The 12,102-nt window shown below is 45.1% G+C and overlaps 1 protein-coding gene across 4 annotated transcripts in view; it reads left to right on the top strand.

Annotated features, from left to right (window-relative positions):
- Positions 1-11,399, top strand: part of PTX4 (pentraxin 4) — a 48,305-nt gene extending 36,906 nt beyond the window's left edge. For 3 of the 4 annotated variants that reach the window (XM_073558566.1, XM_073558565.1, XM_073558568.1), the window contains exons 2-4: positions 2,475-2,635; positions 5,627-6,608; positions 9,964-11,399. In XM_073558566.1, the coding sequence (XP_073414667.1) occupies positions 2,495-2,635; positions 5,627-6,608; positions 9,964-10,604 (1,764 nt within the window). In that variant the 5' untranslated portion in view covers positions 2,475-2,494 and the 3' untranslated portion in view covers positions 10,605-11,399. The remainder of the gene's footprint in view (positions 1-2,474; positions 2,636-5,626; positions 6,609-9,963) is intronic. The other variant, XM_073558569.1, reaches the window with a different exon arrangement.
- The last annotated feature ends 703 nt before the right edge of the window (positions 11,400-12,102 follow it).

Genomic DNA, 12,102 nt, shown 5'->3' with positions numbered 1-12,102 from the left:
TTGTACATAGGGGCAGTATTATAGTAGTTATATTCTTGTACATAGGGAGCAGTATTATAGTAGTTATATTCTTGTACATAGGGAGCAGTATTATAGTAGTTATATTCTTGTACATAGGGAGCAGTAATATAGTAGTTATATTCTTGTACATAGGGGCAGTATTATAGTAGTTATATTCTTGTACAAGGGGGCGGTATTATAGTAGTTATATTCTTGTACATAGGGACAGTATTATAGTAGTTATATTCTTGCACATAGGAGCAGTATTATAGTAGTTATATTCTTGTACAAGGGGGCAGTATTATAGTAGTTATATTCTTGTACATAGGGACAGTATTATAGTAGTTATATTCTTGCACATAGGGGCAGTATTATAGTAGTTATATTCTTGTACAAGGGGGCAGTATTATAGTAGTTATATTCTTGTACATAGGGGCAGTATTATAGTAGTTATATTCTTGTACATAGGGGCAGTATTATAGTAGTTATATACTTGTACATAGGAGCAGTATTATAGTAGTTATATACTTGTATATAGGGGCAGTATTATAGTAGTTATATTCTTGTACATAGGAGCAGTATTAGGTTGTGTGCACACGCTGCGGATTTTGCCGCGGTTCCGCAGCACCAGTACAGTACCATGATTCCCTATGGGAATCAAAAACCGCAATGCAGACGGTGCGGAATTTTCCGCGCGGATTATCTGCGGTTTTCAATCCGCAGAAAGCATTGACATGTCAATTCTTTCTGCGGATTCTCCTGCGGTTTGCCATCTCCTCCATTGAGGAGATGAAAACCGCAGGGCAAAACCGCAGAGCAATCCGCAGGTAAAACCGCAGGTCTTTTGACCTGCGGTTTCACCTGCGGATTTTATAAAATCAGCGCGGATGAATCCACAGCGTGTGCACACATCCTTATAGTAGTTATATTCTTGTACATAGGGGGCAGTATTATAGTAGTTATATTCTTGTACATAGGGGCAGTATTATAGTAGTTATATTCTTGTACATAGGGGGCAGTATTATAGTAGTTATATTCTTGTACATAGGAGCAGTATTATAGTAGATATATTCTTGTACATAGGGGACAGTATTATAGTAGTTATATTCTTGTACATAGGGGACAGTATTATAGTAGTTATATTCTTGTACATAGGGGGCAGTATTATAGTAGTTATATTCTTGTACATAGGGGACAGTATTATAGTAGTTATATTCTTGTACATAGGGGTAGTATTATAGTAGTTATATTCTTGTACATAGGGGGCAGTATTATAGTAGTTATATTCTTGTACATAGGGGCAGTATTATAGTAGTTATATTCTTGTACATAGGGGGCAGTATTATAGTAGTTATATTCTTGTACATAGGAGCAGTATTATAGTAGTTATATTCTTGTATATAGGGGACAGTATTATAGTAGTTATATTCTTGTACATAGGGGACAGTATTATAGTAGTTATATTCTTGTACATAGGGGGCAGTATTATAGTGGTTATATTCTTGTACATAGGGGCAGTATTATAGTAGTTATATTCTTGTACATAGGGGGCAGCATTATAGTAGTTATATTCTTGTACATAGGGACAGTATTATAGTAGTTATATTCTTGTACATAGGAGCAGTATTATAGTAGTTATATTCTTGTACATAGGGGCAGTATTATAGTAGTTATATTCTTGTACATAGGGACAGTATTATAGTAGTTATATTCTTGTACATAGGAGCAGTATTATAGCAGTTATATATATAATACTGCTAGTATAAGAAATTCCAGCATACCTCTAGTCTGATGTAGGTCTGAGTTGTAGACCGAAACGTCAAATAAATTTCTTCTGCATATACTTCTAATGAGTGCCGGAATTTCTTATACTCTACGTTTTGAGGAGTGGTACCCTTTTCCGTGCACCTCGAAGACGGAGTGACGTGTACTCTATTCCTACTATGATTGACACTAATGGTTTACGATACATAACAGAAATGTTACACATTGTCAGTGATGTCTGAAAAGTTACTTTTGGATACACCGTATATTGTGATCTATACTCCGGGGTCATGATTTAGGCTGAGATGAAACTGAGATCTTGGTATCTGTAAAAGACATAAATAAGTCTGACCTCCTGTAGTCACTTTCTTAGTCTTCCATAAATATCGCTTTTTTTCTGGAGCCTCTTCTGGCGGCTATTATTGGCTCATTGGGAATAGTCCTGGTGCCTGCAAAACTCATCTATTTGTGGATTCAGGCGGTCGTGGGGTGTGGGGGGGGGAGACAGGAATGGGACAGACGAAGAGTCAGACTGGAGGAGAACACAAGGGGACAATTCACCCGAAACGCACGTGAGGGGAGAATAAGGATATAATATAGGAAATTAAAGGGAAGTTACGATGAAGACAAGGAGCGTGGCGTAGTGGGCGTTGCGTTATACGACCGTACTGTATAGACTTTCGTGCGCTTCTTGTCTATTGAACCCAAAGGAGCAGCTTCTTCTCCAGAAATGACGATGGCAGGTGGAACCGTGCGCCGATCTCTCCTGGTCTTCTCCGTCTTGTGTCTTCCGAGCGTCTTCATGGAACAGAGCCGTCTTCTGGAACAGAGGAAGCCTTTCTACGAACGTTTCCGTCGGTTGGAGGAGCAGGTGAGGCCGACCGATCAGCGTCTTCACGGGATGATTTGTGGTCCACAATGTCCTTCTACAGCTCGTCGCGATGATTATATACTATCGCCTACACCTGATGGCGGTTATCCCAATATAATAATAATAATAATAATCTTTATTTATATAGCGCCAACATATTCCGCAGCGCTTTACAGTTTAACAGTTTCAAAACACAAGTCATAAGTAACAACGCTAACAATACAATAATTAAAGCAAAATAAGACGACCCTGCAATACAATATGTATTACTATGGTGGTCACTATACACGCCGCTCCGCTACATCCTCCCCTCATTATGAAATCTTTCCCACAGGGGGCACTGTTCCAGTGGACTCGATGAGCTCTCTTTATTGTTACATTTGCGCCTTTTTTTTTAGTCTTTGGCGTTTTCTGCCCGTTTTTCATGTGTGACGCGCTCTTCATTTGCGTCTCATTTATAGTCCATTTTATGTCCTCGCCTGTTTTTACCTATGTTCGTCATTGTGAACTACGTTTAGGTTTTCCAGATGTTTGAAGCTGATTTATCAATTGTGACTTTTAAAAAGTTGCCAAAGTTTTGTCCCTATGTTTTCCAGTCCTCCCCATCCCCGGAATAATTGTATTTATGTTTGGATTTTCTTTGCGTAAATTTTCCAAAATTTTTAGGGAAAACGTGACTTTATTAACGAAAGTAGAAAAAATAAGTTTATAGATAAAAGTTAAAAGCAATTTTTATTTTGTGCAAAATTCATGAAGAATTTGGCACAGTAAATATCAAAGAATGTCATAAGGTGAAATGTGACTTAAAGAATGCAAATCATTAATTGAGCACAAATGAATTTATGTCTATTCCCAGATCACAAGTTATAGCTGTATTATAAATATATCCCCAGGTTTAGTAACGTCAAGATGGGAGGTTATAACACATGGAGAATGTCCAGATTTTAGAGGGAACATCCACCATTATATATAATCTACATAAACATTCATGACACTGACATCCTGTATTATACTCCAGAGCTGCACTCACTATTCTGCTGGTGCAGTCACTGTGTACATACATTACATTACTGATCCTGAGTTACATCCTTTATTATACTCCAGAGCTGCACTCACTATTCTGCTGGTGCAGTCACTGTGTACATACATTACATTACTGATCCTGAGTTACATCCTGTATTATACTCCAGAGCTGCTCTCACTATTCTGCTGGTGCAGTCACTGTGTACATACATTACATTACTGATCCTGAGTTACATCCTGTATTATACTCCAGAGCTGCTCTCACTATTCTGCTGGTGCAGTCACTGTGTACATACATTACATTACTGATCCTGAGTTACATCCTGTATTATACTCCAGAGCTGCTCTCACTATTCTGCTGGTGCAGTCACTGTGTACATACATTACATTACTGATCCTGAGTTACATTCTGTATTATACTCCAGAGCTGCTCTCACTATTCTGCTGGTGCAGTCACTGTGTACATACATTACATTACTGATCCTGAGTTACATTCTGTATTATACTCCAGAGCTGCACTCACTATTCTGCTGGTGCAGTCACTGTGTACATACATTACATTACTGATCCTGAGTTACATCCTGTATTATACCCCAGAGCTGCACTCACTATTCTGCTGGTGCAGTCACTGTGTACATACATTACATTATTGATCCTGAGTTACATCCTGTATTATACTCCAGAGCTGCACTCACTATTCTGCTGGTGCAGTCACTGTGTACATACATTACATTACTGATCCTGAGTTACATCCTGTATTATACTCCAGAGCTGCACTCACTATTCTGCTGGTGCAGTCACTGTGTACATACATTACATTACTGTTCCTGAGTCACATCCTGTATTATACTCCAGAGCAGCACTCACTATTCTGCTGGTGCAGTCACTGTGTACATACATTACATTACTGATCCTGAGTTACATTCTGTATTATACTCCAGAGCTGCACTCACTATTCTGCTGGTGCAGTCACTGTGTACATACATTACATTACTGATCCTGAGTTACATCCTGTATTATACCCCAGAGCTGCACTCACTATTCTGCTGGTGCAGTCACTGTGTACATACATTACATTACTGTTCCTGAGTTACATTCTGTATTATACTCCAGAGCTGCACTCACTATTCTGCTGGTGCAGTCCCTGTGTACATACATTACATTAGTGATCCTGAGTTACATCCTGTATTATACCCCAGAGCTGCACTCACTATTCTTCTGGTGCAGTTACTGTGTACATACATTACATTACTGTTCCTGAGTCACATCCTGTATTATACTCCAGAGCAGCACTCACTATTCTGCTGGTGCAGTCACTGTGTACATACATTACATTACTGATCCTGAGTTACATTCTGTATTATACTCCAGAGCTGCTCTCACAATTCTGCTGGTGCAGTCACTGTGTACATACATTACATTACTGTTCCTGAGTTACATTCTGTATTATACTCCAGAGCTGCACTCACTATTCTGCTGGTGCAGTCACTGTGTACATACATTACATTACTGTTCCTGAGTTACATTCTGTATTATACTCCAGAGGTGCACTCACTATTCTGCTGGTGCAGTCCCTGTGTACATACATTACATTAGTGATCCTGAGTTACATCCTGTATTATACCCCAGAGCTGCACTCACTATTCTGCTGGTGCAGTTACTGTGTACATACATTACATTACTGATCCTGAGTTACATCCTGTATTATACTCCAGAGCTGCACTCACTATTCTGCTGGTGCAGTCACTGTGTACATACATTACATTACTGATCCTGAGTTACATCCTATATTATACTCCAGAGCTGCACTCAAAATTCTGCTGGTGCAGTCACTGTGTACATACATTACATTACTGATCCTGAGTCACATCCTGTATTATACTCCAGAGCTGCACTCACTATTCTGCTATTATTATGCGCTCTCGTACTATTATAAGTTGATGACTTCACGTTTCTTTTTCTTTGCAGTTTCGTCGCTTTCAAGAAGTAACCTTGACCCGTCTACAAGGAATCGCTGAAAACTACAACATCTCTTACAACATTGATGCACGCTTCCACACCATTTACGACCAGCAGCAATTGCTGTCCAAAACCTTCAACGATACCAATGAGGAGACTCAGAATGAGCTGAACGGCATCAAATTCTGGCTGAAGAAGATCCAGAAGAAAACCAAAAAGTTGGACCTCAAGATCACTGCCCTAGAGGAAGCCATGGCAGAGAGGAACAAACAGATGACTAAGGAGAACAAAGCTAGAGATGTGGCTGTTGCCAACCTGACAACAGCTCTCAGCAGCCAGAAAAGGATCATCTACCAGCTGGTGAAGGACAAGAGCATGTTACAGAATGGGATGGAGATGTTCCGTGAGTCCATGGAAAGACAAGAAGGTAAAATAGCTGATCTGAAGAAACAGTTGCAAAATATGCAGCAAAACGAGATCTTGCCACCAAGCGCTTTGATGGCACCACAAGAAATAAACCGAACCCCGGAAACCAAGCAAGAGCTTCCACCACAGACTAATCCTGACTTTAACACCGATCAGCAACGCATGGTGAAGCTTCAGGCCAAACATAATCAGAGGAAGAAGCTCCAGGAAGAGCAGCAGGTGCTGATGACCGCCATCAATAAGATGCCTCCCATGGCAGCTCAGCGTGGACAGGAGACAAGGATGGTTAAACCATCTCAGGAGGAGTTGACTGCTCCGCATGTTACAAAGGCTCCATCCAGCACAATGCTGGTCCCCAACCACGATCAAAAAATTGACGAGAATGAAGACCAGAAGGTGGCTGATCCTATCGGCAGTGTCATCCAAGTATCAGCCTTAAGAGCAAATGTGACCAAGGATGACAGTCCTCCAGGATGGGAGAGAGCTCCCAATGTGAATATTACAAAGAGGCCACCACTCTTCACAAAGGCCCCAGAAGAGATGACCACCAAGGCTCCAGCAAAATGTAAGATCATCAAATACAGAACATGGATCGCAGGCATTGGGAGGGATAAGGGTCCAGTCTAATGTCCTGTGTGGTGGCAACTGAGAGATCAGTGACTTATATAACCCAAAAGCAAGGTGTACGTCCCACCATCTAGTGACCATTTATGAATATAACCAGAGACGTTATATGCAGCTCCGCCATCTGCAATTTTGGGGTTTGAATTTAGACCTAGACCACAGTATAAATATAGACTTCAGACTAAATCATATTCAATTTAGCCCCAGACCTGATCCCATAATTAGCTAAAATGAATAAAATCAGCCCAAAAAGAAGTTCAGACCCCAGAACAGGCAAAAAAAACAATTAGACAATTAGACTACAGACCACCAGACAATGGCGGATCTTAATAGGGGCGGATGGGGCGGTCGCCCCGGGCCCAAGGTTTTTAGGGGGCCCAGGGCAGGGGCCAATCGGTCGGTCGGCATAGCATATGATCTGTCAGTCTGTCAGTGTGTGAGCCGCTCAGCCGCCCGCCGCCGCCCAGTGGCGTAGGAACTTGGAAGGGGGGCGGCGGGCAGTCCCAGGCAGCACGTGTGTGGGGGCGGCGCAGCACGGCAGGAGGCAGAGCAGAAGTTCCTCCTCTCTCTGTGTGCTGTGGGCGGCCCGGCCGGGACTGAGAAGCGTGGAGGCGGCGGCGCCGACTGGCAGTGCACAGTGAGGAGGACTCGCTCAGCCCAGGAGATTTTGGCAGCGGCTAGCGCAGCCGGGCAGGTGGGTCACTGACACACTCACCGTCGGTGTCACCATTTGGGAGGACTGGAGGATGCTCTGCCTCTCCCCAGCCTCCCTCCCTGGCTGCTCCCTCCGCTCCAATCCAATGCATTATGCAATTTATGCGGCTGCCTCCAAATTGGAGGGAGCAGCCAGGGAGGCTGGGGAGAGGCAGAGCATGGAGGCAGCCACATAATGCATTGGAGGGAGGCTGGGGAGAGGCAGAGCATGGAGGCAGCCACATAATGCATTGGAGGGAGGCTGGGGAGAGAGGCAGAGCATGGAGGCAGCCACATAATGCATTGGAGGGAGGCTGGGGAGAGAGGCAGAGCATGGAGGCAGCCACATAATGCATTGGAGGGAGGCTGGGGAGAGAGGCAGAGCATGGAGGCAGCCACATAATGCATTGGAGGGAGGCTGGGGAGAGAGGCAGAGCATGGAGGCAGCCACATAATGCATTGGAGGGAGGCTGGGGAGAGAGGCAGAGCATGGAGGCAGCCACATAATGCATTGGAGGGAGGCTGGGGAGAGAGGGAGAGCATGGAGGCAGCCACATAATGCATTGGAGGGAGGCTGGGGAGAGAGGCAGAGCAGGGAGGCCGCCACATAATGCATTGGAGGGAGGCTGGGGAGATAGGCAGAGCATGGAGGCAGCCACATAATGCATTGGAGGGAGGCTGGGGAGAGAGGCAGAGCATGGAGGCAGCCACATAATGCATTGGAGGGAGGCTGGGGAGAGAGGCAGAGCATGGAGGCCGCCACATAATGCATTGGAGGGAGGCTGGGGAGATAGGCAGAGCATGGAGGCAGCCACATAATGCATTGGAGGGAGGCTGGGGAGATAGGCAGAGCATGGAGGCAGCCACATAATGCATTGGAGGGAGGCTGGGGAGAGAGGCAGAGCATGGAGGCAGCCACATAATGCATTGGAGGGAGGCTGGGGAGAGAGGCAGAGCATGGAGGCAGCCACATAATGCATTGGAGGGAGGCTGGGGAGAGAGGCAGAGCATGGAGGCAGCCACATAATGCATTGGAGGGAGGCTGGGGAGAGAGGCAGAGCATGGAGGCCGCCACATAATGCATTGGAGGGAGGCTGGGGAGATAGGCAGAGCATGGAGGCAGCCACATAATGCATTGGAGGGAGGCTGGGGAGAGAGGCAGAGCATGGAGGCAGCCACATAATGCATTGGAGGGAGGCTGGGGAGAAGCAGAGCATGGAGGCAGCCGCATAATGCATTGGAGGGAGGCTGGGGAGAGAGGCAGAGCATGGAGGCAGCCACATAATGCATTGGAGGGAGGCTGGGGAGAGAGGCAGAGCATGGAGGCAGCCACATAATGCATTGGAGGGAGGCTGGGGAGAGAGGCAGAGCATGGAGGCAGCCACATAATGCATTGGAGGGAGGCTGGAGAGAAGCAGAGCATGGAGGCAGCCGCATAATGCATTGGAGGGAGGCTGGGGAGAAGCAGAGCATGGAGGCAGCCGCATAATGCATTGGAGGGAGGCTGGGGAGAGAGGCAGAGCATGGAGGCAGCCACATAATGCATTGGAGGGAGGCTGGGGAGAGAGGCAGAGCATGGAGGCAGCCACATAATGCATTGGAGGGAGGCTGGGGAGAGAGGCAGAGCATGGAGGCAGCCACATAATGCATTGGAGGGAGGCTGGGGAGAAGCAGAGCATGGAGGCAGCCGCATAATGCATTGGAGGGAGGCTGGGGAGAGAGGCAGAGCATGGAGGCAGCCGCATAATGCATTGGAGGGAGCAGCCAGGGAGGCTGGGGAGAGGCAGAGCATGGAGGCAGCCGCATAATGCATTGGAGGGAGCAGCCAGGGAGGCTGGGGAGAGGCAGACCTGGCAGAGCATGGAGGCAGGTGACTGTGTGATTAATCATTAACATCCCTAACCAGTAGCCGGCCAGGCCGGCGGTACCCCCTCCCAAGCGCGGCCATTTTATTCCTTTCCAGACCCCGCATCCGAGCAGGCCATTCACCGCCCCTAAATATCAGCATATGCAGTGTTTTTGTGAGAAGAGCCACAAAATGTGGACAGAAAATGTTTTCCTGCACCCCAGACCAGAATAAATTCAGTCCTCAGACCTCACCCTCTCAGTTACAGACCTCACCTAAAATTTTAGATCCCAGACTGAAGGTTCCATATACACATTAGTCTAAAGTTTCCCAAACCCACTGATATCGATGGGTTGAACCGACAGTCTAATGTGTATGGGGCTGCGACTCATCATCTTTCGGGGGGAGATAAGAATCCGGTATGTCTGATTTTGGACTTCCGATCCTTTTCTTCTTTCAGAGGTGTCTGGCAGCGGCTCTCTCATAGAGAACACAGGAGTGCATTGCAGAGTAAGTGCTCCTGTGTATGGGAGTGTAGCGAGAAAGCTATTTAAGGGCCCACAAGACCAAACCCCTTCATCTACTTACCACTGTTAGGTTTCCGTGTCCTATTCATCACCAGACACCACTCATAAGGTCCTGATGTCAGCTGGCACCTAGACCCAGTGTGCTGGTTTTTAGAGATGAGGACCAAGGAGTAAGTATGCTTGTATCTTGAATGTGAATAATTATAATCTGTTCTTGTTTCTCATTGTAGTATGTAACGTGGACTCAATGCTCATTTTCCCGAATTCTTCCACGGAAAACTTCGCAACATTTGGTAAGGAGTTGAAGGAGCCTTTACATGAGCTCTCCATCTGCAGCTGGGTGAAGGCTAATGTCAGCTACGTGGGCACCATCCTTTCATATGCTACAGAAGACAATGACAACAAGCTGGTTCTTCATGGTAGACATGGTGCCACCTCAGACTCTATTCACTTTGTCATCGGAGACCCAGCCTTCCGAGAACTCCCTGTCGTCCCACTTGCAGACGGCAGCTGGCATCACACCTGCTTCATATGGTCCTCTATCCAGGGCAAATACTGGTTCTTTGTTGACCGCAGGTTAATTTCTACTGGCTCTAGATTTCAGAAAGGTTATGAGATCCCTCCCGGAGGATCGTTGGTTCTTGGCCAAGAGCAGGACACCTTGGGTGGTGGATTTGACAGCACAGAGGCTTTTGTTGGACACTTGGCAGGATTTGCTATGTGGAATAGAGCCTTAACACCAGGAGAAGTCTCTGGCATTGCCACTGGGAAAGGCTTGCCAAGAGGAACCATCTTAACCATAGCTGATGCCTCTTCTCTTCATGGTTCAGTGCAGCGGGTGGACTGTACCTGTCTTGAGCACTGTGTGTAGACTTTAAAGACATTGTGTAAATAGAGGATTGCTTCTATATTGGATAATTATTTATGGTACAGCTGTGGGCACGTTACATGGACTGTCAGTAATGACCAATAACAAAAATTGTGAGGCCTTAAAGTCATTTTCTCTAGAGGGTCTATCATATATTTAATACCTATCCTGCGCATAGTTAATCTTCTCATTGGCCACCGAAGTCAAACCTTAGACATATCAGTTTGTGTATTTTTACCCAACACCAATAGATGGCAGTGTAGAACTTGCAATATGCTGTACTTATTGAACCTTCTGACCCTTCAACATCCCGCAGAACTCCTGTATAATGTGCAATTGCTGCGTTTGTCATTTATTACATAACACTGTAGTATGCGAGTTTTATCAACGCTAAGAATAGAAATACGATTTCTCCACCTGGTATGTAAGAATCACTATTTGCGTTCATGCTTGGTTTAGATATGTTTAAGCTTGTTTTCTAATTTGCACCCGTTTTAATGGTCTTGGAAATATTGGATGAAGACTGACGCCAAAGCTCCGTTCAGAAGGCTTCTAATATTTATACTCTCTGCTGATAATGGCAATTCAATATGGAGTTTCGAAAGTTCAACTATGAACTGGCCATTGGCTTAAGAGTTATGGTCACCAAAAGTGCCTATGTCAGGTGTACACTTTGTGTGCGACCATACATCTGCACTGTGGTAAGGTGGCCGTACGCATTATCTATAGCCTGGTCAATGGTTGAATGAACATTTTGTTAATATTGGCCATTAAAGCAGCCACAAATGTTTAATTGTGCCCAAGTGTCTTCTCGTGTCTGACGAACCTGCCGATATTGACGGGTTCGGACAATGGTCTAATGTGTATGCAGGCACTGGCCAAATGATGGTTGGGAGGGATGAAGACCAGGCATGTCCAATTTCAAAGTGCCAATCGCATTGTTGTCCCTGAGATAAGACGTTGGCCGACGTGTCAGTCCACGGCTTTCTCAAAGAGACACAGGAGAGAGCTTGCCGAACAAGCACTCCTGTGTGAGGGAGAGTCAGCTGAGATGGCTTTTTGCCAAGCAATCTTTCGACCGACAACCAACTATTGTGTATGGCCGACCTAATTGAGTACAGCTAGCTTTAGTCTCACGGAGCTCCAGACCCCAATTTTTAGCTTTCCTTTAAAGAAGATGGAGGAGTTTCAAGGTGTCTTTTGCTATGCAATGGTCAACAAGAACATACAATATATGGTCCAAACCAAACATTATTTCAATACTACTAAAGGTCACCATTCAACATCAGATAAAAGTAGGTTGATGATTGAAGAACCCTTGAGCAAATGATCATTCCTAACATGCCTAGCTATACATGTTCAATTAAACCGGTTGATGAACGCACTATCTTTCACTATATTATTATATTAAAGATCTGACAAAAGAAGTTACATCCACTTCTGTCCAGATGATGGTGGTTTGCGATTAGTTAGCTTAAACTATAGCTCATTATTGAATTTC

Source organism: Dendrobates tinctorius, unplaced genomic scaffold (genome assembly GCF_039654945.1).
Source record: "Dendrobates tinctorius isolate UK_male_01 unplaced genomic scaffold, ASM3965494v1 ptg000257l, whole genome shotgun sequence".
In the NCBI taxonomy this organism is placed as follows: Eukaryota; Metazoa; Chordata; class Amphibia; order Anura; family Dendrobatidae; genus Dendrobates; species Dendrobates tinctorius.
Note: the sequence above shows the minus strand (reverse complement) of the source record. Positions and strands in the feature narration are given on the sequence as shown.